The sequence below is a fragment of the Sus scrofa genome, chromosome 14, assembly GCF_054392235.1.
Source record: "Sus scrofa isolate SSC_HxYL_T2T_F1_AM1 chromosome 14, Sscrofa_HxYL_maternal_Yorkshire_Landrace_v2.0, whole genome shotgun sequence".
Lineage (NCBI taxonomy): Eukaryota > Metazoa > Chordata > Mammalia > Artiodactyla > Suidae > Sus > Sus scrofa.
Genome location: NC_139396.1, coordinates 98,869,834 through 98,894,329, shown reverse-complemented (window position 1 = coordinate 98,894,329; position 24,496 = coordinate 98,869,834). Strand labels below are relative to the sequence as shown.

Sequence of the window (24,496 nt, the reverse complement as noted above, 5' to 3'; positions counted from 1 at the left end):
CAAGGCTACTTTCTATGTGTGTATAACAGCTTTATGTTGGATATAGTTTATATATTATTCACTCATTTAAAGTATACAAGTCAGATTTCCCTGGTGGCACAGTTGATTAAGGATCTGGCGTTGTCACTGCTATGGCACACGTTCAGTCCCTGGCCCAGGAACTTCCACATGCCAAGGGTGTGGCCAAAAATTAGACAAAGTGTACAAGTGACTAGTTTTTAGTAAATTCACGGAGTTGTGCAACCATCACCACAATCACTTTTAGAGCATTTTCATTACCGCAAACACAAACCCCATACCAATTAACAAATTCCCTTTTTCTCCCCAGCTCTAGGCAACCTCTGATCCATATTTTGTCTCTATGAATTTACCTACTCTGGAAATTTCATATAAATGGCATCATGTAATATGTGGCCTTTCGTGTCAGACTTCTTTCACTTACCATAACTTTTTTGAGGCCTACCCATGTGGTAGCATATTATCAGTTCTTCATTCCCTTTTATGACTGAATAATATTCCATTGTACAGATGTACCACATTTTGTTTATCCATTCATCAGTTGGGTGTGCGGGTTGTTTCTACTTAACTATTGTGAATAGTGCCGCTCTGAACATTCATGTGTAAGTTTTGGGTGAATATATGTTTTCCTTTATCTTTGATGAATACCTAGAAGTGGAGTTGTTGGGTTATTTGGTAACTCTATGTTTAATACTTTGAGAAATTTCTAGACTGTCTTCCAAAGTGACTGCACCATTTTACATCAAGGCCATCTTAAGATCTACTTGTTCTGGGATTAATTGTTATTCCATTTGTGTATTGACTTGGGACAGGCTGCTGTCAGAGATTCTCACTCTAGTATGGTCTGAATTTAGCAATCTAAAAGACTATGTGTTTTTCGACAGTTTTTAAAATAAGATGATTAGCATTCCTCTGTCTAGAAAGAAAAAGAACGATCCTATTTATCAAGTTTCCAGAATGCTATTATAGTCTTTTATTAAGTACTTGCCTCTTCTCACCCTAAGAGACTAAGTTGGCTTTAGGGGCAGGTGAAAAAGACATAGTGACATAAATTAGGGGGCATTGCAAAAGTATATGTCCCCAGTATTGCAAGGAAATCCTTCCTCTCATTTACAACAACAACTCTGGTTACAGCAGCCAGAAGTTCATATGGGCTAATAAATTTTTATGGTAGTCACACACAAATTATTTTAATGACCACATTTTCCTCCTAACCCCTAGTTGAGTATAGCTGACTCAAATTAAGGTGTTCTGATAGTAGAGGAGGTACTAAAGAAAGGATGGAAAAGGAGTACAGTTTACCCTTGAACAACACAGTTTGACCCTCAAGGGTCCATCTATCCATAGATTTTTTTTTTTTTTTTTTTAGTAGTAAATACTACAGAACTACGGGATCCGTGATTGGTTGAATCCATAGATGGGAAACTACAGATACAGATGAACTAAGTATACAGAGGGCTGACTATACCCAGATTGTTTTTCTTTTTTTGGGTGTCCCATGGCTTATGGAGTTCCCAGGCCAAGGATCAGATCCAAGCCACAATTGTAACCTACGCTACAGCTGTGGCAACACAGGATTCTTTAACCCACTGGGCTGGGTCAGGAATCAAACCTGCATCCTGGCACTAGAGAGACACCACTGATACTGTTGCACCACAGCAGGATTTCCTACACCCAGTTTTTTTACTGCATGGAGGGTCAGTGACCCTAATCCCCATGTTATTCAAGGGTCAACTGTAATTTTAGAACCTAAAAAGAGGAATTTAGAACACACTACAATCCCTGGCCTGGAAACTTCCACATGCTGTGGGCATGGCTGTAAAACAAAAAACAGAACATACTACATACATTACATTTATTAGATCATTTACTCCTCATAACAGCTCCATAAGATAAGCACTATTATTTTTACTTTAAAAGAAAGGGGAGTCCCCTGGTGGTTCAGCAGGTTAAGGACCTGGGACTATCACTGCTGTAGCTCTGGTTACTACTATGGTGCATGTTCCATCCTGGACCCAGGAACTTCCGCATACCGTGGGCGTGGCCAAAAAAATTAAAAGAAAGGAAAAAGGCTTTAAGAGTTAAGTAAATTACTAAAGGTCACAAAGAATGTATATGAAGAGCTAGGATTTTAACTCAAACATATCTGCTTCCAAAGAATCACAGTCTCCTTTTTCTATTCTGAAGAGAGAGCAGGCACTCACAGGACTCTGGGGCTGGGATGGAGGGAGTGTGGAGAGCAAGGCTGTGCCAAAACCAAACTTTGCCTTCTCTATAAATTTTTTTTTTCATGTCCCTGGTTGCCACAACCACTTGCTGGCAGCACCCCCGACCCTCAGTGGTTCAGCTGTACAGTAGTGTTAATGAATCCCTAAATGCTTCCCTGGTTTTGGAGCTACCGTATTTGACTAAGTTAAGAATCAAGCAACTGCTGCTGCCTGGAACACACACACACACACACACACACACACACACACACACACACACACACACTCCAGCAAAACTTCCTTATATGGAAAAGTCTTTTCCATCTTCTTTGGGCAAAAAGAATACAATCTCACTTTTAAGAAAAACAAAATGCTTTGACCTGCATCTGAAGGGACGCTTGGAAACACTAAAACATGAGAAACGCCAAAAGGATCAAGTATATCTCTAACTGCTTTTTCAGGTGGATGGTGGGGGAGAGGGGCTTGTGGTGGGGAGGCTTCATCAAGGAGTTAAAAGAAGACTCATGAATCCCTTTTTCTTTCACTCCAGAAGCTGTTCTAGCTAACAATAAACTTTTGATCTCAGTTATACGAAATTTAACACACTTTTTTTTTTAAACTGGAGTTAAGAAAAAAAATACATTTTGAAATTGTTTATTTATGCTGTCAAAGCTGAGAGGGACCTGAGTCTATACTTTTTCAGACATGGTTTAGCATCACTACTCACACCTCGAGTAGAGGTTATATTTGAAAAGGCAGGACCAAGCAGATATTTGCAGGGTGGGCCAGTGAGGTCAGCATGGGTGTTGCCTCCTGTCATTCCAAGAAACTGCCTGGGAACACTTTGGTAGAAAGATAAGAAGAAACTTACATCTCAGCTCTGCCACCAACTTGCTGGGGCACTTGGGCAAATTAATTAACCTCTCTGAGTAGTCCTCATTTTGCTCTTCTCTGAAGAGGGGTTGGACTAAATGACTTCCATTGGCCTTTACAGAATTGACTTTCTATTTTATGGTTTCCAAGATTGAGAAAAGGGCTAAAATATGCTGTCAAACCCATAACTTTCTGATGTTCTCTAGACCCACTGCTCATTTTCTAACTTCCCTCTTGGTACTCTTCTGGAGCTCAGGGCCTTAGTGTTACTTCCAGGTACCTGGAGGGACCTCCCAAAGGACCCATTGATATGTGAAGCACAATAAACTAGCTGTCATCCCCAGTGCTTACCAAATCTTATCTGTCCCTTGTTTCATTCCACCAGAGTCTGCTTTCTACTACCTGGCCCTGAGTGATGATGGATTAAATCAGATAAAATAACCCTTGATTGATATTTGCTAGCATGTAACTCCCCCCCACAAAAACAAAAAATAATCAGAATATACATCTCTCTCCTCACAGGTCCTAATATCTGCATTATTTATTTACATGGAAGGAGAGTGTTGATCGAGGCATCTTCTGTACCCCTCAAATTGCATGAAGGTTGGGCCTGCCTTCTCTGATGAGTGACACTTGGGGAAGCTGTCTTATCTTGGCAGGAATAGTGTAAACTCAAGATGGAGATTTTGTTTTTCTCTGCATTAATCTGCAGCTAATGCCAGTGAATATTATCCTTGTTTAATTACATCCACTAACCAACTGACACCACTTCCCCTGGGAAGAAGCTTATCCGACTCTGACTCATGCTTTACAGCTTGTTGGATTTGAGGAAATGGATAATATACGCCCCGCTGGCTTTGGAATTTTAAACAGAAACCCACATGCCGCCAAGTCTCCGGCTTACTCCCAAATATGGGAGAATGTGTGCCGTGGCCGCAGGAGGCAGGCTCAGTGTGACCAAAGGCAAACCCACGGTGTGTGCTGAGCTCTGGGCCAGGCGGGGCGAGCCAGAGCTAGCATCCACTTAAAGAAAAAGGAAAAGCCTCGGGAAAGGGGAGAGAGGCTACCACCCCTAAGGACTGACCCTTGTCTAGAGTTATCTCCGTGATATCACAGCAGTGAATGTCTTATTAAAAGTAAAATGAATCCCGAGCTTCGGGGACTAAAGAGGTGCATCTCTTGGTTCTGACAGGCTGTCTGTGAGCACTACCCTAAAAGGTTGGCCCCTTAGAGATGGACCTCTTTAGGAGCCTTGTGGCTCACCGGATTAAGAACCCGACTAGTATCCATGAGGATGTGGGTTTGATCCCTGGCTTTGCTCAGTGGATTAATAAGGATCTGGCATTGCTGCAACCTGATGCAGCTGGGATCTGACATTGCTGTGACTGTGGTATAGGCCAGCAACTCTGATTCAGCCCCTAGCCTGTGAACTTCCATATGCCACAGGTGTAGCCTAAGAAGAAAGAAAGAAAAGAAAGAAAGAGAGAGAGAGGGAGGGAGGAAGGAAGGAAGGAAGGAAGGGAAAAAAACTTTATAGTTTTCATTTAAAAAATATGTGTTTGGGAGTTTCCTGGTGGCTCAGTGGGTTGGTTTGGCTGTTACTGCTGTGGCCTGGCCTGGAACTTTTGCATGTTGTGGGCACAGCCAAAAAAAAAAAAAAAAAGCGCTTGTTTAAGAAAAGAAATCAAACAGTATAGAAATATAACAATAACAGCTCCCATTTATGGAATGTTTTTTCTGCATGAGACATCATTAACATGCATCGTTTCTTTCAAACGTCATAATATCCCTATGAAGTAGGTTTATTTTCATTTCCATTTACAGATAAGATTAAAGTTCATATAGGTGAGGTAACTTGCTCACAGTCACATAGCTAGTACAAGCCAAGGCTGAGGCTCAAACCTAAGTGTTTGTTCTCTGAAGGCCATGTGCTTATTAAGTATTACCTATGCTGCTTTAAAAAGTACAAAGGGGAAAGAGAGCTCAACCCCACACCAGGACTCAAAGGTAGCCCTCCTTTTGTCTTTCCAGGCTTTTCTTTACAAACATGTGCATGGCGTTCATCTTAACTTGATTGTAGTATAATAAAGTCTGGGGTTGGTTAGGATTCTAGGAAGAGGGAGAATGAGTCACCCACTGTAATTGATCCAGATTTCTCTTACCCTTAAAAAGCTCTAGCCCCAGGAACATTGGCCAAGTCCCAAGCTCTCTGCTGGTGTCTGAAAGGCTCAGATGTCTTACTGGGAGTGTCATGCCAAGCACACAGTAGGCATTCAATTAACTCTCTCCAGTTGTTCTCTAAGGGGCAGATTCTTCTGGGATCCTTGGTCTCTGCTCTAGTGTAGGTATTTAAGAGCTGTGGTTTCCTTCCCTCTCCAGCTGGTGCTGGCACTGGTGTTGGAGCCAAATAAAGAACCAGCTACCCCAGTGAGCCTAGAAGTGGAGATGGTTCATCACTCTGGACAGCAAAATGATTGCTACCACTGTTGTCCTGGGACTGCCACTTAAAGCCCTTGCTGAATCTGTAATCCCGATCCTTCTTATGGCCATTAATATAGAAAGAAGCTTCAGGGCAGGGATAGTCACAGGGGAGGCTGAATGTGTGATATTCGACTAGGGGGAGCAGAGTGGGACCTGGATTTGGTGGCACTTCTGGAGCTCATAGTCGCTCCTGTCATCTGGTCCAGCCGGGCCTCAGGGTGCTGGAGAATCCACCCTAGCCAATAAAGGGACTGACTTCAGAGGGCAGGGACATTTCCCTGTTTCGTCACAAATTGTAAATGTATGGCTCTGTTCATTTTCAAAAGGCAAATACCCCTATGTATCCAAAACCTAGATGAAGAAACAGCACGTTGCTAGCACCCCAGAAGCCCCCTTTTGACCCATTCCAGTCACTAATCGCTCGAGGGCAATCTCTACTCATAGTTTAAAGGCATAGATTTTTTCTGTTTTTGAACTTGACATAAATGTAATTAGAAATATGTACTTCCTATTTTTTGAATTTTTTTTCAGGGCCAAACATGTGGCATATGGAAGTTCCCAGGCTAGGGGTTGAATCAGAACCGTAGCTGCCGGCCTATGCCACAGCCACAGCAACGCCAGATGCTAGTGGGGTCTGCGACCTGCACCACAGTTCCCAGCAATGCAGGATCCTTAACCCACTGAGTGAGGCCAGGGATCGAACCCATATCCTCATGGATATTAAGTGGGTTTGTTACTGCTGAGCCACAACATGAACTCTGGGAGTATATATTCTTTTGTGTATAGTTTCTTCCACTGAATGTTATATTTGTGACATTCATCCTTTTTGTTGTATATAGCTATAGACTGTTTATTCTCTTTTCTGGATGGCACTCCATTATATGAATTCATCATAATTTATTGATGTATTCTATTGTTGTTAGACATTTGGGTTTTTTGGGGTTTTTTTTTTTTTTTGTCTTTTTGCTATTTCTTTGGGCCGCTCCCGCGGCATATGGAGGTTCCCAGGCTAGGGGTCCAATCGGAGCTGTAGCCATCGGCCTACACCAGAGCCACAGCAACGCGGGATCCGAGCCCCGTCTGCGACCTACATCACAGCTCACGGCAACGCCGGATTGTTAACCCACTGAGCAAGGGCAGGGACCGAACCCGCAACCTCATGGTTCCTAGTCGGATTCGTGAACCACTGCACCACGACGGGAACTCCTGTTAGACATTTGAATTGCTTCTGGCTTTTATCTGTAACAGTGTCGCTATGAATTTTTTTTTTTTTTTTTTTTTGGTCTTTTTGCCATTTCTTGGGCCACTCCCAAGACATATGGAGGTTCCCAGGCTAGGGGTCAAATCGGAGCTGTAGCTGCCAGCCTATGCCAGAGCCACAGCAACGCGGGATCCGAGCCGCGTCTGCGACCTACACCACAGCTCACAGCAACGCCGGATCGTTAACCCACTGAGCAAGGGCAGGGATTGAACCCGCAACTTCATGGTTCCTAGTCAGATTCGCTAACCACTGTGCCACGACGGGAATTCCATGAATATTTTTTTAAATAATATTTTTATTATTTATTTTATTTTTTTGTTTTTTTAGGGTCACACCTGTGGCATATGGAGGTTCGCAGGCTAGGGGTCAAATCTGAGCTGTAGCCACCGGCCCACACCACAGCCACAGCAACATGGGATCCAAGCCAAGTCTGCAAGCTATACCACAGCTCACAGCAATGCCAGATCCTCAACCCACTGAGCGAGGCCAGGGATCGAACCTTCGTCCTCATGGATATTAGTCAAATCTGTTTCCACTGAGCCACGACAGGAACTCCAGCTATGAATATTTTTGTATGTGTTTTGGTGAACATATGTATTTCTAGGCATGTAGTTGCTAATCATAGGGTACGCATATGTTCAACTTTGGCAGATATCACCAAACACTTTTCTGAAGTGTTTGTACCAATTTATATTCCCACTTGCAATGAATGAGAGTTCTAGTTGCTCACATCCTCATCAACACTTAGTGTTATCTATCTTTTTAGCCACTCTCATGGATATATAGGATTATCCTATTGTGCTTTTCATTTGCATTTTCCTGCTGATTAGGGAATTGAATACTTTCCATATGTTTATTAGCCATTTGGATATTTTAGGGACTTTTAAATGTTTGTGTTTTGTTGGTTTTTTTTTTTGACTGTATTTGCAGCATGTGGAAGTTTCCGAGCCAGGGATGGAATCTGAGCTGCAGCTATGACATACACCACAGCTATAGCAATGCCAGATTCTTAACCCACTGCACTGGGCTGGGGATTGAACCTGTGCCACCACGGAGACAATGTCAGATCCTTAACCTGCTGCACCACAGCGGGAACTCCCTAAAGTTTTTTTCTCCTGGTTATTAAAGTAATACATGCTAATTGAAGAAGGTTTGGCAAATCTAGAACAGAATTATGGTAGATTTGTACTATGTCAATTTGGCTAAATGTTCAAACTTTATTTTGCAGAATTTCTTTCCTTGTCTGTTTCTGGGCTAGAGTTGGCTATAAGAACATGTGCATAAGATCCGGAGGGCAGAAGCAAAGCACCCATGTTTATACTTAGAAGGTCTGTGTAGAATCAGGTGCTGTTGTAGTTCACACATCTTGTCTCTGATCTGCTGGCTCACCTTGTTGGCCCCGGGATAGCAGTCAGGCCTTCAGTTCCCACTAGATCTCGTCCTTCAGCCTTTTCAACTCCTGGGTAAAATGTGTAGTTAGCTCCATGACAAAGGACCCAGCAAGAGACTGACACAGCTTACCATTCATCCTTGTGGGCATCACCTTTTTCTTACAAGTTCCAGTTTGCCTTTTCCCTCCCGTACTTCATGTCTGGTTATCCTTCCTGACCACCTGCCCTCCTGTCTTCAGGCCCAGCACCAGAAGCATCCACAATAGTCACACACAAGCTGTTTAACCTGCTCCCCACAATTGTGTGTGTGCGAAATGTCAAATCATTATAATACACTTTTCATTTTGTGTCATACCCAGTAGTTCTGCCTCTCTGATTACACATCAACTGATAGAGGCATTAAGAAGAAAGCCAAATCCACCTATAATCCCACACCCAGAGAGGACCTCTGTCAACATCTCAGTATGTATTCTTCCTGCCTGGAATATCTTAAGAGAACAAACCGCAGAGAGGTTAAGGATTTCTCAGGGTTTGGCAAACTTGTGGCCCAGTCAGGTCTTCAGAAGGCTGTTTTTGTCCCTGCTATCCTGGTGTTGTTTCCACTGCATCTCAGAATCCCTTAGAGACCCTCAGCTTTCCTGGGGTTTTCTAACTCTGAGCACAAACTCTGGGCCTGTGAGAGCAGCTTTTGAACACATTTTCCTGGACTTTGCAGCCACCTGCCTTTATAGTGTCCCCATTTTATCTCAACCAAATTGCAGGAGTTCAACATTCTGGTTCCTCTTAAGGAAAAAAATGGTCTTTTAAAACTAGTCATGCTGTGTCATCTACATCTGGAGACCTGACCAAGAAGTAATGGCCACCAGAGGGCCAGAGAGAGCCCACAGGACTTGTCCTCCCTGACAAACACAGCTCCCCAGATGTCAGAGATACAGTCCTTTGATTTAAGCATTACTATCTCAAGAGTTCTCTTTTTTTTCTTTTTAGGGCCACATCTGCAGCATATGGAGGTTCCTGGGCTAGGGGTTAAATCAGAGCTGCAGCTGCCGGCCTCTGCCACAGCCATAGCAACACCAGATCCTACCAGCATCTGCGACCTACACCGCAACTTGTGGCAATGCCAGATCCTTAACCCACTGAGCAAAGCCAGGAATCGAACCTGTATCCTCATGGATACTAGTCAGGTTCTTAACCTGCTGAGCCAAAAGGGAATTCCTCAAAAGTTCTCTTTTAAAGTATAAGTACTCTTTTTTTGGAGCTCCCATCGTGGCGCAGTGGTTAACAAATCCGACTAGGAATCATGAGGTTGTGGGTTCGATCCCTGGCCTTGCTCAGTGGGTTAAGGATCTGGCATTGCCGTGAGCTGTGCTGTAGGTCACCGATGTGGCTCTGATCCCGTGTTGCTGTGGCTGTGGCGTAGGTTGGCGGCTATAGCTCCGATCCAACCCCTCGCCTGGGAACCTCCATATGCTGTGGGAGCAGCCCTAGAAAAGGCAAAAAGACAAAAAAAAAAAAAAGTATAAGTACTCTTTTTTTTTTTTTTGGCCATGCCTGTGGCATGTGGAAGTTCTCAGGCCAGGGATAGAACCCCTGCCACAACAGTGACCCACACTGCTGCAGTAACAAGGCCAGATCCTTAACCCACTGCACCACAAGGGAATTCCTAAAGTATAAGTACTCTCGAGAGCAGCAGCACCTGAAATCCTTACTTCTTCAGATTGAATGATCCCCCAGATGCAGTGATAAGTGAATTGGTATCGTAAAAGTTTTGGTGGAGAACAGGCTAGTTAGGAGGCAGCCAGAAGGAGGAGAAGCCAAACTTTGCTTCCTTTGCAATTTGTCCAAGAGCCTCCTGGGCTCTGAGTTTTATAAGGACGAACCTTAACGGGGCTTTTCTGCTCAAACCCAAGGCTTTAGCCTGGGCTCTGCTCCTCACCCGGAGGGTGGACTCGCTAGGACAGATTTTTCTTCCCTGAGAAGAACAGAACCAGAGGGAAGTGACTGGAGACAGAGAGCAATTCAGAAACTAGTGATGACACCTTCCCTCCCAGCATGTCAGTTTGCCTGGCTGGTTTCTTGAAGAGGAACAAAAAGGAGATGTGGTAAAGGTTTCTTGCCTTGTTTTCTTTTATCTTCCAATGGCCATAGATACAAATGGCCTTTTTCCTCATGCGCTCCTGTCATCACCCTCCTAAGGAGAAGGCACAGTTACCCCACAGATTGAGCTGGGACCCCCAGGTTGACAGGGAGGCCACAGGAGTGCCCAGGGGTAACATTATCCTGCCAGAGCTAAACAAGGAACTGTGTGTTTAGAGTAACTTCAAGAAAGTTGTGGGCGTTTCCTCTGTCAGGGAAACAAGAAACCACAGTGAGATAATGGATAGCTATATTCGGGTCACAGATTATCAGCTGCCACTGCAGCTTCCTGTTCAGAATTCGACGAAACTTCTTTCTAGTTGCCAGAACCTTATGGCTTCTGAGAGTGTGGCAACATTTAGTGCTGTGGCGCTTGGGAGTGCTGCTTGGGGATCTGACCCAACCCAGTGATGGAACTGTGTTTTGGGGGGTAAGCCTTCAGAGACCTGTTCCTGGTAGAGTAAGTGGTGGGTGAGGGTGAGAAGAGCTTTTGCCAAACTCTTAGGTTTTTTGGTTTTGTTTTGTTTTTTCCAGGTTCTTGGACTAAGATTTTTTGTGCATTATCTCATTTAATTCCTAAAACTACCTTAGGCAAAAGACAAGCGTTGGCAAGCATGTGAAATTAGACCCCTTGTACACTGTTGATGGGATTGCAAAATGGTTCAGTTACTGTGGAAAGAAGTGTTGAAGTTTCTCAAAAAATTAAAAATAAGAATTCCTGTTGTGGCTCAGTGGCAATGAACCCGATTAGTATCCTTGAGGATGTAGGTTCGATCCCTGGCCCCAGTCAGTGGGTTAAGAATCTGGTGTCGCAGTTGCCATGAGCTATGGTGTAGTTCACAGATGTGGCTCAGATCCCATGTTGCTTTTTTTTTTTTAACTGAACATAAAATAAAATAAAATATAGAATGCCATATGATCTAGCAATCCCACTCCTGGTATCTATCCAAAGGAATTGAAATCAGGATCTTGAAAAGATATTAGCATTCCTATGTTCACTGCAGCATTGTTCACAATAGTCAAGATGTGGAAGCAACCTAAAAGTGCACTGGAGGGATGAATGGATAAAGCCGATGTGGTTCATGCATGCAATGGAGTATCATTCAGCTTTTAAAAAGAAGAAAATCTTAAAAATATGAGATAACCTGGTGAAGCCCTGAGGACATTATCTAAGTGGAATAAGCTGGTTAGAGAAGGACAATACTGTATGATTCTACTTATATAAGAAATTTAAATAGTCAAACTCATAGAAGCAGAAAGCAGAATAGTGGTTGCCAGGGACAGGCTGGAGGGGGAAATGGAGAGATGCTAATCAATAGATTTAAAGCTTCTGTAATACAAAATGAGTAAGTTCTAGATCTGCTATACAGCACTGTGACTACAGCTAACTATATTGTACACTTAAAAATCTCTTCAGTGAGTGGATCTCATGTTAAGTGTTAGAATCACCATAAGATAAAAATAAAGTTTTAATTTAAGAACTACCCAATGAGAGGGGTACTATTATTATTTCCATTTTTTAGATGAGGGAAGGGGATCATAAATGTTAAGTAACTTGCCCAGAGACTCCTTAGCAGTGGTAGAACTGAGAACTAGGAACAAGACTTACGTCTCCGTTTCTTTCTGTCTCTGTCTGTCTCTTAGACACACAGTAGTTTACTGAGCTGTGACTTATATACACTTAATATGCATATACCCATGTGGCCACCATGCAGACTAGTATTAAATACTTCCATACCTCTCAAAAATTCCCTTATGCTCCTTTCCAGAAAACACCCAATCCCTCTAATCCCAAGGTAACCAATATTCTGACTTGTAGCCTCATAGATGTGATTTTCCTATTCAATACCCCCTTTTTTTTTTAGGAATATGAAAGTCCCTGTGGCATATGGAGGTTCCCAGACTCGGGGTAGAATCCAAGCTGTAGCTGCTGGACTACATCACAGCCACAGAAACACCGGATCCAAGCTGCATCTTCGAACTATACCGCAGCTTGCAACAACACCAAGTCCTTAACCCACTGGGTGAGGCCAGGAGTTGAACCCACATCCTCATGGATACTGTGTGAGGTTCTCAACCCACTGAGCTACAACAGGAACCCCTGATTTACCTATCCTTGAAATTTTGATGAATGGGATCATACTATTGTATCTGCTTTCTTTTGCTCAATATAGCGTGTCAAGGATTTGTGTACAATATTGAGTGGATCAGCAGTTTGTTCCTTTTTATTCCTGAATAGTATATGATTTTATGAATATACCCCTCAATGTATTTATCCATTCTCTTATTTATTTGTTTATTTTTTTGTCTCTTTAGGGCAGCACTCATGGCATATGGAGGTTCCCAGGCTAGGGGTTGAATTGGAGCTGTAGCTGCCAGACTACACCACAGCTCACAGCAATGCCAGATCCTTAACCCACTGGGCAAGGCCAGGGATCGAACCCGTGTCTTCATGGATACTAGTTGGGTTCATTAACCACTGAGTCATGACTGGAACTCCTATCCATTCTCTTATTGATAAATATTTAGGTTGTTTCCAGTTTTAGGCTTTATTTTTTTTGGCTGAAGCTGCAGCATATGGAAGTTCTCAGGCTAGGGGTCAAATCAGAGCTGTAGCTACCAGCCTACACCACAGCCATAGCAATGCTGGATCCTTAACCCCTGAGTGAGGCCAGGGATCAAACCTGCATCCTCACGGATACTAGTCAGGTTCGTTTCCACTGAGCCACAATGGGAACTCCCAGTTTTAGGCTATTTTGAATAACACTGTCATGAACATTTTTCTTAGGTCCAAATATATTTAACTTTATTAAATACTGCCAAATTGTTTAGCAGTTCTGCATCCTTGACAATACATGGAATATCAGTCTTTTCATTTTAACCATTATTTTATTTATTTATTTTTTTGTCTGTTGTCTTTTCAGGGTCGCACCCGTGTCATACGGAGGTTCCCAGGCTAGGAGTCTAATTGGAGCTGTAGCCGCTGGCCCACGCCAGAGCCACAGCAATGCCAGATCTGAGCCAAATCTGTGACCTCACGGCAATGCCGGATCCTTAACCCACTGAGCAAGGCCAGGGATCGAACCCGCAACCTCATGGTTCCTTGTTGGATTCATTAACCAATAAGCCACAACGGGAACGCCTTCATTTTAACATTAGAGTAAGTATGAAAATCACCTCTTTCTGGACTTCCCCTTGTGGCGCAGTGGTTAACGAATCTGACTAGGAACCATGATGTTGCGGGTTCGATCCCTGGTCTTTCTCAGTGGGTTAAGGATCCGGCATTGCCATGAGCCATGGTGTAGGTCACAGACGCAGTTCAGATCCCTTGTTGCTGTGGCTGTGGTGGAGGCCAGCGGCTACAGCTCCATTAGACCCCTAGCCTGGGAACCTCCACATGCCATGGGTGCAGCCCTAGAAAAGGCAAAAAGACAAAAAAAAAAAAAAAAAAAAAAGAAAGAAAGAAAGAAAGAAAATCACCTCTTTCTGATTCCAAAGCCTATGCAACATTGTAAAGATGTGGAACTGATCTCCTGCTATATCCATGGCTCTCAGTCTTGGGTGGGAACAAGCGGCCTAAATATCACTTACATGCTGGCAGCAAGAATGGAAAGTGGCTTCTCAGGACAGCTAGGTGCCAGGATGCTGCCGCTGTTGTTTCTCAGGCGTGCTTACCAACTTCAAGATTGAGTGTGCATATGTCATTTTTGAGGAAAAGATCTCTTCGAGAAAGCTCTCCTGTGGCTTCTGGTACAAGGGTGTGCCAAGTATGTGGCCAGTGTGGTCAGAGCCTACTGTGAGGGCGGCCCTGTTCTTCTTTGCTAACAACTTGGAGTGGTTCAAGCCAGAACATCAGAAAGTTCTAAAGGATGGGGCCTGGCCTAGGAACCACCATATAGCCTGAGGCTTAAAAACCTTAGAACTATATTGCAGTTTGGCCTCCTCCCCTAATGTGGCCTTGGGCAAGTCATTTAGCCTTTCTGTGACTCAGTTTTCTCAGCTATTAAATGGAGCAACGATGCCTGCTCTATCATTCACACAAAGTTCTTCAAAGCCTTCTTATTCTTCCTTGGTGTCTTTCTCCAGACCATCTTCTCCCCATGTCCCCTGTGACCAATTTAATGTTCATGAGAAGAATAGCCTCTTTTACTCCTCTAGATTTTTGTTCGTTTTTTGGCTGCACCCACGGCAAGTGGAAGTTCCCAGGCGAGGGATCAAACCTGTGCCACAGCTGTGGCAACACCAGATGTTTAACCTCCTTCACCACCAAGGAACTTCCTACTCCTCTAGATTTTTATAAAAAGTGTTTTCATACAAGGTATTCTCTTTCTCTGGAATACCCCACCTCTCCTTGTCCACCCAGAAAATGCTTCCTCATTCTTTAAGACTCAGCCTAAGTACCTTCTGTTCTGCGAAGCCTTCCCTGGTCATTCTTTGACTCTCCTGGCAGATGGATACCCCCATAATATTTGGTGTTATACATCCTCTCACATCACATTGTTTTCTCGTGAGTCTTCTCCACCAAACTGTGAGCTCCTTAAGAAGGAAACCTCCTAGCACTGTGTCAGGCTGATAGCAGTTGCTCAATAAATACTTACTGAATGAATGAATAAATCTTGAATAAAAAAGGAAGTGTGGAAATAGTGAAAAAGGAAATTAACACTTCATTATTAGTAATAAAAAATATATTCATATTACAAAATATTCGAGCAATGGAAGTAGAGATTTTCCCTAATCCATTCCATATGCAGATAGTCTTATAAGCAGTTTGTTGAGACCTTTTTCTATACATATACATATTTTTTCCAGGTTTTCTGAAGTTGTTATATCATGAATACTTTTTAAAAAATATTATTCAAGTGGAAGTTGAAAGAACAAGTCTCAGATTTGGTAAATAGGTCAGGGAATTTACTTTTCCACTCACCCCTCTGAAAACCTTAAAAAGCCCCTTATTTTATTCATTTCTGTATTCATTGTATTTATTATTTTTACTTTTTCTTCTTTTTTTTTTTTTGCTCTTTATGGCCACACCAGTGGCATATGGAAGTTCCCAGGCTAGGGGTCGAATCAGAGCTACAACTGCTGGCCTACAGCACAGCCACAACAACACAGGATCCGAGCCGTGTCTGCGACCTACACCACAGTTCACAGTAACACTGGATCTCTGACCCACTGAGTGAGGCCAGGTGTCAAAGTCGCATCCTCATGGATACTAGTCGGATTTGTTTCCGCTGTGCCACAATGGGAACTCCCATTTCTTCATTCATTTTAATTACAAAACCAACATCTGTACTCTGTAACAAGTTTAGACAATACAGAAATGTATAAATAAAAACATAGATGTCTTCTACATATATGTAGATGTATATGTGTATACACAACTTGAAAAAAGAAAAAGAATACTATGATCTGTGTGCTCTGTAACTTGCTTTTTTCACTCAATAGCTCACAAACATCTTTCTATATCAGTAAATATATATCTATCCCATTTTTTTTTTTTTGCCACACCAACAACATGTGGAAGTCCCCAGGCCAGGGATCAGTCAAAGCCACACCACAGTAGTGACAATGCTGGATCCTTAGCCTGCTGAGCCCACCAGGGAGCTCCTACCCATTATTTTTCATGCTTGTATAGTATTCCATTGATTGAGGTAGCATGATTTAGATGTTTTCTAACCCTCTGCTGATACAATATACCCATTCAATAAATACTTATTGGGCACCAATATAAAGGATTAAATGAGAGTGTGGACCTTGAGTGTGGACACACAAATTGCCAGACCAGTACTTGATAGCACCCACAGCATCGAGGGTGGAACTGGAAAACATGACTCAGGCCAGCTGCCTAGCAGTCTTCCTCCTACACAGGTCTTGCACTTCATTGACTAGAACAAAACAGGATCCAGGACCCACAGAGGGAGCTTCTGGAACGTGAGCTGGATGGAACAAGCACAGTTTTCTTTAGATGAACAAATTGGTTTTACAGAAACAGGAAATTTCTCTCATACTTTAAGTCCTAAAATAGAATAAATATGCCGAGATGCACAGGGATTTGGGGAATTTGGTTAACATCGTGAAGTAAATTTAATGGGTGTTTTGAATCTGACAATCTCAGCATGAGCTGTTACATACTTCTTGAAAAGGCTCATATTGAAAATCAGGGCATGGCCACAATCAAGGAATGTTCTCACAGTAATAGAATGGAGGGAGGAAAACACCTCTAAGCATTACCAGTCTCAAAGGTATAGGAAACAACACTTCCTGCTCTGTTGGGGAGACTATAAATCAGGCAGCCTAGAGAACCAAGCAGTCTAGCCCAACCTTCCTCTTTAGCCTCACTTCCAGATTTTCTCCCCAACACTGGGCCTGGTGTTCCTCCAGCTCAGCACACTGCCCAACTCAGGGCCTTCAACGGGCCTTCCCTTTGTCTGGAAGACTCCTTCTCCTCTCATTATCTCCCACACCCACAGTCTTCCTAGTCTATTCCTGTTTTTCCTTCAGTTCTCAGCTTGTTGGAGGCTGTCCCTGAACCCCCAGTCTAAATTAGGTTCCTCTGTCTTCATTTTCTGACAACCTGTTCTTTTCCTCCAGAGAAGTCACCACATGGCAATAATATATTGCTTGTGTTGTTATTTCTGTAGTGGTAATGTCTTCTACTAGGAATGGTGTCTGATTTACTCATAGCCGAATTCCTAGAGTCTCATAAATGTCTACCACAAAGTAGTATCCAATAAATATTTGTTAAATAAATGAATGATTTTCATGAATGTGGTATCCTGGACCAGAAAAAGGTGTAAAAACTGGAAAACTCTGAATGATGTCTGAATTTAGGTGAATAGTACAGTACTAATGTTAATTTTTTAATTTTGACAAATGAACAACTTTTAGGCGTAATATAAATTCAGCAGTCCCACTGAAAGAATCTCTCCCACAGAAGTAGCACAACTGCATAAGATAGAGGTGCAAGCCTCTTGTGGATACATTTGTATCAGCAGAAGTTTAGAAAATGTCTACACTATGGTATATTATTCAATGGAATACTATGTAAACACTCAAAGGAAAGACAAATTTATACATTTACTACTATGAATAATGTCAAGCAGAGATGAATAGGTGGAATACAAAGGATTTTTAGAACAGTGAAATTATTCTGTATGATGTTAAAATGATGGATACATGTCATTATACATTTGTTAAAACCTGGAGAATGTACACCACCAAGAGTGAACCCTAACGTAAGGAGAATGTACACCACCAAGAGTGAACCCTAACATAAACCATGGACTTTGTGATGGTGATTTGTCAATGCAGGGCCATCAGTTGAAACAAATGTACCATTCTGGTGGAGGATGTTGATAGTGGGGGAGGCTGTGTGTGGATGGGGGTGGGAAATATATGGGAAATGTTTGTACCTTCCACTCAATTTTATTGTGATTTTTTTTTTGGCGGGGGGGGGGGTGGTGCATGCCTGAGGCATGCAAAAGTTCCCAGGCCAGGGACTGAACCTATGCCACAGCTGTGGCTTGAGCCACAGCAGTGACAACACCAGATCCTTAAGCCACTGAGCCACTGCAGAATTCCGGGAATTTTTTTAAAAAACTTAAGTTTTGAATAATTTTAAATTTGTAGAAAATTTGCAAAGATAATACAGGAAGTTCCTGTCTAAACTTCATTCAGCTTGCCCTAATATTAACACTTTATGTTACCCCTAAAAATGGTCCATTTGTCAAAATTAAGAAATTGACATTAGTACTGTACTATTCACCTAAATTCAGACATTATTCAGATTTTACCAGTTTTTGCATTTATATCCTTTTTCTGGCCCAGGATACCATACTGCTTTGGGACAAATGAGTTTCCACAAATTTAGTTTAGTTGCTCCTTTTCTTTCCCCACATGTAGTGCTAACCTGGGGTCAGAGTGCCTTCTTCATTTTTCTGCCTCCTTGCTTTCAGACCATTCATTTTCATTCCTTATGCGCTTCTCCATAGCCTGCCTTTAGGGATCCCTTAGATATGAGGGCTCCATAAAGATTCCTTTAGTCAGACAAATCTTGCTAACTGCCTACTCTCTGAGTAGACTGATTCCAGCCAGGGGTTTGTCCATCAGGAGACATCTCGCCCAGGACAAGAGTGAATCCATTGTGTTCTGGCTTCCCTCAGTGTGCATCATCCCTAAATCTCCTTTTCTTTCTTTTTCTTTTTTTCTTTTTTTTTTTTTTTTTTTTTTTTTTTTTTGGCCGTATATGGAGCATATAGAGTTCCCCGGCCAGGGATCAGATCTGAGTTGATGTTACGAACAATATCAGATCCCCAACCCATTCTGCCGGGCCAGAGATTAAACCTGTGTCCCAGCACTCCCACGATGCCACAGCGGGAACTTCTTCCCTATATTTTCCACCGTAATTCTCATCCCATGACTTTCCTGGACATGTCACCTGGAGGCCTAAGACTTTATCTGCTTTCTCACTCATATACTCCCTGTGCTACTTTAAAGTGCCTCCAGAATGTCTGAAGCATTTTGTGATGATCTTCATGCCTTCCTTTGAAATGTCTAACCAAATTTTATGTAACCACTAACTATTCCAATCATTAGGGGAAACTCCAGATGCCCTTATTCTTGACCATCTGCATGAAACTTTTTGACAGTGACTTTTTTTTTTTTTCTAGCTAAAGTTGGACAAACCTCTTCAGTTCATGGTGCATTATTTCATCATTGGTAAGTAGATGCCCTCTTTAATTTCATCTTCCATTCATTCCCCTACCCATTAATTTTTCTCCCCATCCCATAAAGGGCACTCATTATAATGTGTATAATGTATATTCTTGGGTATATAGGCATTCCTAAAAGATACATGGTGTTCTTTTGTGGATAGATGTGACTTCAGTCTACCCAAATATATTGTGCCATAGACCTTACTGTGTTTCTTTTTTACATGACACATGTTTTTAATACTGTTGTGTGCCTCTAAGTACCTCTGGTTCATTGTGTCTGGCAGCCGCACGGTACTTCCAAGCCTGCATCCACATGTTTCACTGTTCCATTTCTCCAGTGATGACACCCAGGTTTTCCTCTATACTCAATCCTCTGACAAATACATTTGTGTATATTCCCTTAGGGACCTGTTTGAGAGTTTTTCTGGGGCAGTGTACCCAAGAGTGGGATCACTGGCTCTTTGGGTAAAGCATATTTAAATTCATGAAATCAAGTCAAAAGGCTTCTAGAATGGTTCTACAAGTTTATACTCCTGCCAATAGTGGTTCCCTTTCTGCCACATCCTTGCCAACACTTGGTAAGTGATGTATGACTTGTCAAACTTTTGCCGATCTGATTGACACAGAATGATACCATGTTTTAGTTTGCATTGCTCAAAATGCTTCTAAGGTTGAGCATCTCTTCACATGCTTGCCAGCTGTTCTGATTTCCCTTCTATGATTTCCAGATCTATTACTTTTCCATTGGATTTCTTTTCCATTGTCTTGTTCTTTGGGAGTTTCCTGTACATTGCAGATAGTAATCCTGAGTCTGAGCAAATCCAATTCCTAGATACAGATTGCTCCAGAAATGGGCTTTTTCAATTACTACAAGTATGCTTTTCCTCTTTATTGTACATTGATAAAACCGACCACTATATTATGGTTGACCCATCTCCTCTGTCCTTTGAAAGCCACACCATGACAAGACCCTGTGCCATCAGGCAGCCCAGGCTGACCCGGACATTTGAGTAGAGGAGGGGCATAATTTCAGGAACCTCTGAACCCCCCCCATGGACTGAGGGGTCAGTTCTGCCACAGCTCTCACGGGCAATGAACAAACAAGAGAAAGAGGACAGAATTAGGGGTGTCTGCTACTACTAGCAACTTAAGGACCTGAACTTCACATATAAGTGTTCTCAGTCTGTGTGAAACTAAGCTGCTTTTTCTACAGTTTAAAGTTTCCATCTGCAGTGCTGAATGAGAAACAGAGTGAAGGGGGAAAGCAAACTGGGGCGGTGTAAACTGCTTTATTTCTGATGACTGCAACCTCTGTCTGCTTGAAGTGAACCTTAACCAGACCTAAAAGGCTCTATTTTCTCAATAACCTGATACCAACTTCTGTCACTAGCCACAGCAGCTGCACTAAGCTGTGGGCTCCCATGGGTTATTTTTATCTCAAATACTCCCTGGGACCCACTTGGTCACCAGTATGTTCAAAGATGGGTTTGGGGGCCTGAATGCTACCTTCTACCTCACAGGGAAAATGCCATGTGGGCAAGAAGAAGGATTTTCATCAACTGGATGGGTAAGGCTCCTGCTTGCCCTCAGAACAAGGTTTTTCAGTAAAAGCTAGATCAGAAAACAGCTGCGGCCAGGAGGCCTCAGCAAGCCTTCCTGCTCTCTCTCTCTCTCTGAACCAGAGGATTCATGACCCAACCAGCTGCCTGAAAGAGGGTGGCTGATCTTTTCAGGGAGGCCAGGCCCTTTGTGGTCACCATATGGAGGCAGGAGTCAGAAGAGAAGAAACTGAATCATGAGTCTCCACCCAGCTGTTGCTCTTTGGGGGCAACAGAACATTTCTCTCCCAGGGCTCAGCCATCTTGCCCTCAGACCTGGACTTGTGTCCCTTCCTCGGCACCACTATCAGAACAATTTCCTAAACCAGAACATGGCATAAAAAACCTTGAGGTAGTTAGATCTTATCTTCTTTGGGCCCCTTCTGTTACCACAGTCCTCCTACTGCCCATCAGACCTTCCCACCCAGTTTCCCAAACAGAGTTCTGAGCCACCTCATCTTGGGTCGCCTTTCACCTCCAGCCCAGCAGAGGCCGCTAGAGTGATGCAGATGAACCAGAGCGGGTGGGAACAGTGCAAGGAGGGCCCAGGGGCTGGCCTAATACCCTGCTCTCCAGAAGCTGAGTCCAAGCACCCAGCTGGAAGAGATGCTCTAAGCCTCTTGCTTGAAACTCCCCTTATCCTTCTCAGAGGTGAAGATGGGGCCAGACAATTTCCATTTTACTTTTTTTTTTTTTTTTTTTTTTTGGTCTTTTTGCCATTTCTTGAGCCGCTCCTGAGGCATATGGAGGTTCTCAGGCTAGGGGTCAAATTGGAGCTGTAGCCTCCGGCCTACGCCAGAGCCACAGCAACACGGGATCCGAGCCGTGTCTGCAACCTACACCACAGCTCACGGCAACGCCCGATCCTTAACCCACTGAGCAAGGGCAGGGATCGAACCCACAACCTCGTGGTTCCTAGTCGGATTCGTGAACCACTGCGCCACAACGGGAACTCCTGGTATTTTTTTTTTAATGCCAAAAAATAGTTACTAAATTGTGGTCTATTTCACATGTTTATACTTAGCCAATTAAAGCTTGTGCCTCCTCTCACACCTGTACATATACACATACAATGCAACATAAAGGGGCAATTCACAAGCTATGTGAAAACAGTAATAATGTTCAGCACACCCGTCGGCATGGCTTGGTAATGCTGTGAGTCTGGGATGAGGTCTTCTGCTGAACCTGGTGAGTGAGGCTGAGTGTACCTCTGTGATGAATATACAAGCCCACGCATTTAAGGTCTGTATTTGAGGCCCTTCGTAAATGTGAGGCCCTCCCCAAATAGCCCTCCTTGTCCTCCACCCACTCTCCACCCCCACCCCCCATGGGCCAGGCCACAGTGAAATATTTCACTAAGTGCAGAGTGGATAAGACGAAGATGGATATAGTTCTAGAGTTACTAGGCCCCCTCTTCTTCCTGCTCCCAACCTGTCATCCTACGGAGAAATGCTCTCTGTTGGCTGGAAGAACATAGCTGGATGGCGAGAAGGAGGCTTCTCTATGCCAGGCTCCATCCCAAAGTTTCTACTCTGATCCATTATTCCTCCTCTTAGACTCCAGATCCTTTTCCTGTCTTTGTGTTGTTTTGGTCGGAGCAGGAAGTCTTCCTGGAAATCTTCCACAAATATAACATCCTCCTCCTTACCCAAGGGACACTGGCCTTATGCGTGCACCCCACCCCACCCGCTCCACCTCAGCTCTGGGCTGGGACAGTGATGCCAGAACAACAGAAAGTCATCCTCCCAGAGATCCAGCATCTTGCCCTCAGGGTGAGCATCAGCCCTGGGCCTGCCTTTCTCCCTTAGCAACACTCAGAACAACTTCTTGCAGTAGAAAACAATAATCGGGGGTGGGGGGGAAATCATGAAGTTTTTTAAGGACATTCAAAAAATGTGGAAGAATGCTAGGAAGAAAACAACACTAGCATGTGTCTCCTCAGTGCTGCGCTTCTTCATGCCCCTTTTGTCCACCAGAGGCCTAAAGGCCAAGTACCGTGACTGCCAGACCAGATCTATTGTTTCTGGCCAGTCCTTGGTTTCACACTTTTCCTCCTGGTTCAGCTGTCACAATCCCCATCTCCTCTAGTTGTCACCAGAGATGATGAGGCTAATGTGAGTGCCTGGCCAGGCCATGGTGTGTTCCCTCCCCTGGGAGAGTTTCATTGCAGACCAATAGCTTGAGTGTCCTAAGGGGACTACAGATGCTTTTCCTGCCAGATGCTCCTGGCGAAAGGGGTTCTGTGGCCAAACAAGATTGAGGGGCAACATTCTCAGGTCCACCATCTTTTATCTACAAAGTTGAAGTTCAAAAAGTCCTCAAAAGTTTTTTTCATAAATCAGGGACAGAACCTGATCTAAATTGATGTGAAATTTTTCAGATTCTTTATTTAATCCACTTAGTGTGAATATCCATATGTCTTGCCACAGAAGTATGTGATTACAGGGCCTGTCCCACTCTGCTAGTGATGCTGTGTGATAAATAGTATATTTACCACAAAGCCTTATTGAAATTTGAAAAATTCTGAATTCTAAATACATCTTACCCCAGGGATTTGGGGTACTGGATTGTGAACTGTGGAGATGCCCTTATTGGACCTTTATCCTGAACATACTATTTCAAGCGCTCTCAGAAGCCTTGTTGTAGACAAGAAACCAAGCTCACAGAACTTTCCCCAAACTTATTTGACTATAAAACTCTTCATCCCATTTAACATCTATTAACATCTCACAGAATTTCCACAAAGACACTCTGGGAAATACAGGATGTTTAGAAGAATTTAGCTCTTGAAGAGTCCACTACATTTCCTGAGATGCAGGAAAACGCGTGTCTGCCTGAGTACGCTTAGATCCTAGGCCCTTGGGAGAGTTTTTCCTTACTCTCAAGGTTAAGACTGTGGGAAGATAAAAAGCTGTAAGAGGGAAGACAGAGGAAAGACTTTGATGACTCATGCAGGCCTGGAACAGGGACAAGGCCTGCTGGAAAACCCAATTAGGACAAACACATCTGTCAAGAGTCAAACCACAGGGCCAGACAAGAACAAGAAGGGAAACAGTTAAAAGTTCAGGTATGGAGTTCCTGTTGTGGCTCAGCAGAAACGAATCCAACTAGTATCCATGAGGATGGAGGTTCGATCCCTGGCCTTGCTCAGTGAGTTAAGGAGCCAGCATTGCTATGAGCTAGAATGTATGTCGCAGATGTGACTTGGATCCCGAGTCGCCATGGCTGTGGAGTAGGCCAGCAACTGTAGCTCTGATTTGATTCCTAGCCTGGAAACTCCCATATACTGTGGTTTCAGCCCTAAAATGCAAAAAAATAAAAATAAAAATAAAAGTTCAGGTAAAGATTGGAACCGAGGTATGCGGGATCTAAAGCACTCAGGAACTACTCAGCCATAAAAAAGAACAAAATAATGCCATTTGCAGCAATATGGATGGACTGGAGACTCTCATACTAAGTGAAATAAGTCAGAAAGAGAAAACAAATACCATACAATTTCACTTATATCTGGAATCTAATATATATGGCACAAATAAACCTTTCCATGGAAAAGAAAATCATGGACATGGAGAACAGACTCGTGGTTGCCAAGGTGGGGGGGGGGGGAAGGGAGTGGGATGGATTGGGAATTTGGGGTTAATAGATGCAAACTATTACCTTTGGAATGGATAAGCAATGAGATCCTGCTGTGTAGCACTGGGAACTTTGTGTAGTCATTTATGATGGAGCATGATAATGTGAGAAAAAAGAATGTATATGTGTATGTGTAACTGGGTCACCTTGCTGTATAGTAGAAAATTGACAGAGCACTGTAAAC

General features: G+C 43.2%; 1 protein-coding gene across 6 annotated transcripts in view; it reads left to right on the top strand.

Moving 5' to 3' along the window:
- Positions 1-24,496, top strand: part of LOC102160869 (uncharacterized) — a 107,674-nt gene that overhangs the window by 25,680 nt on the left and 57,498 nt on the right. For all 6 annotated transcript variants that reach the window (XR_014828159.1, XR_014828161.1, XR_014828158.1 and 3 more), the window contains one exon: positions 19,037-19,085. Coding sequence is in view for 2 of the 6 variants with exons in the window: in XM_084997387.1 (XP_084853513.1) it covers positions 19,037-19,085 (49 nt within the window). In the remaining 4 variants the exon portion in view is untranslated. The remainder of the gene's footprint in view (positions 1-19,036; positions 19,086-24,496) is intronic.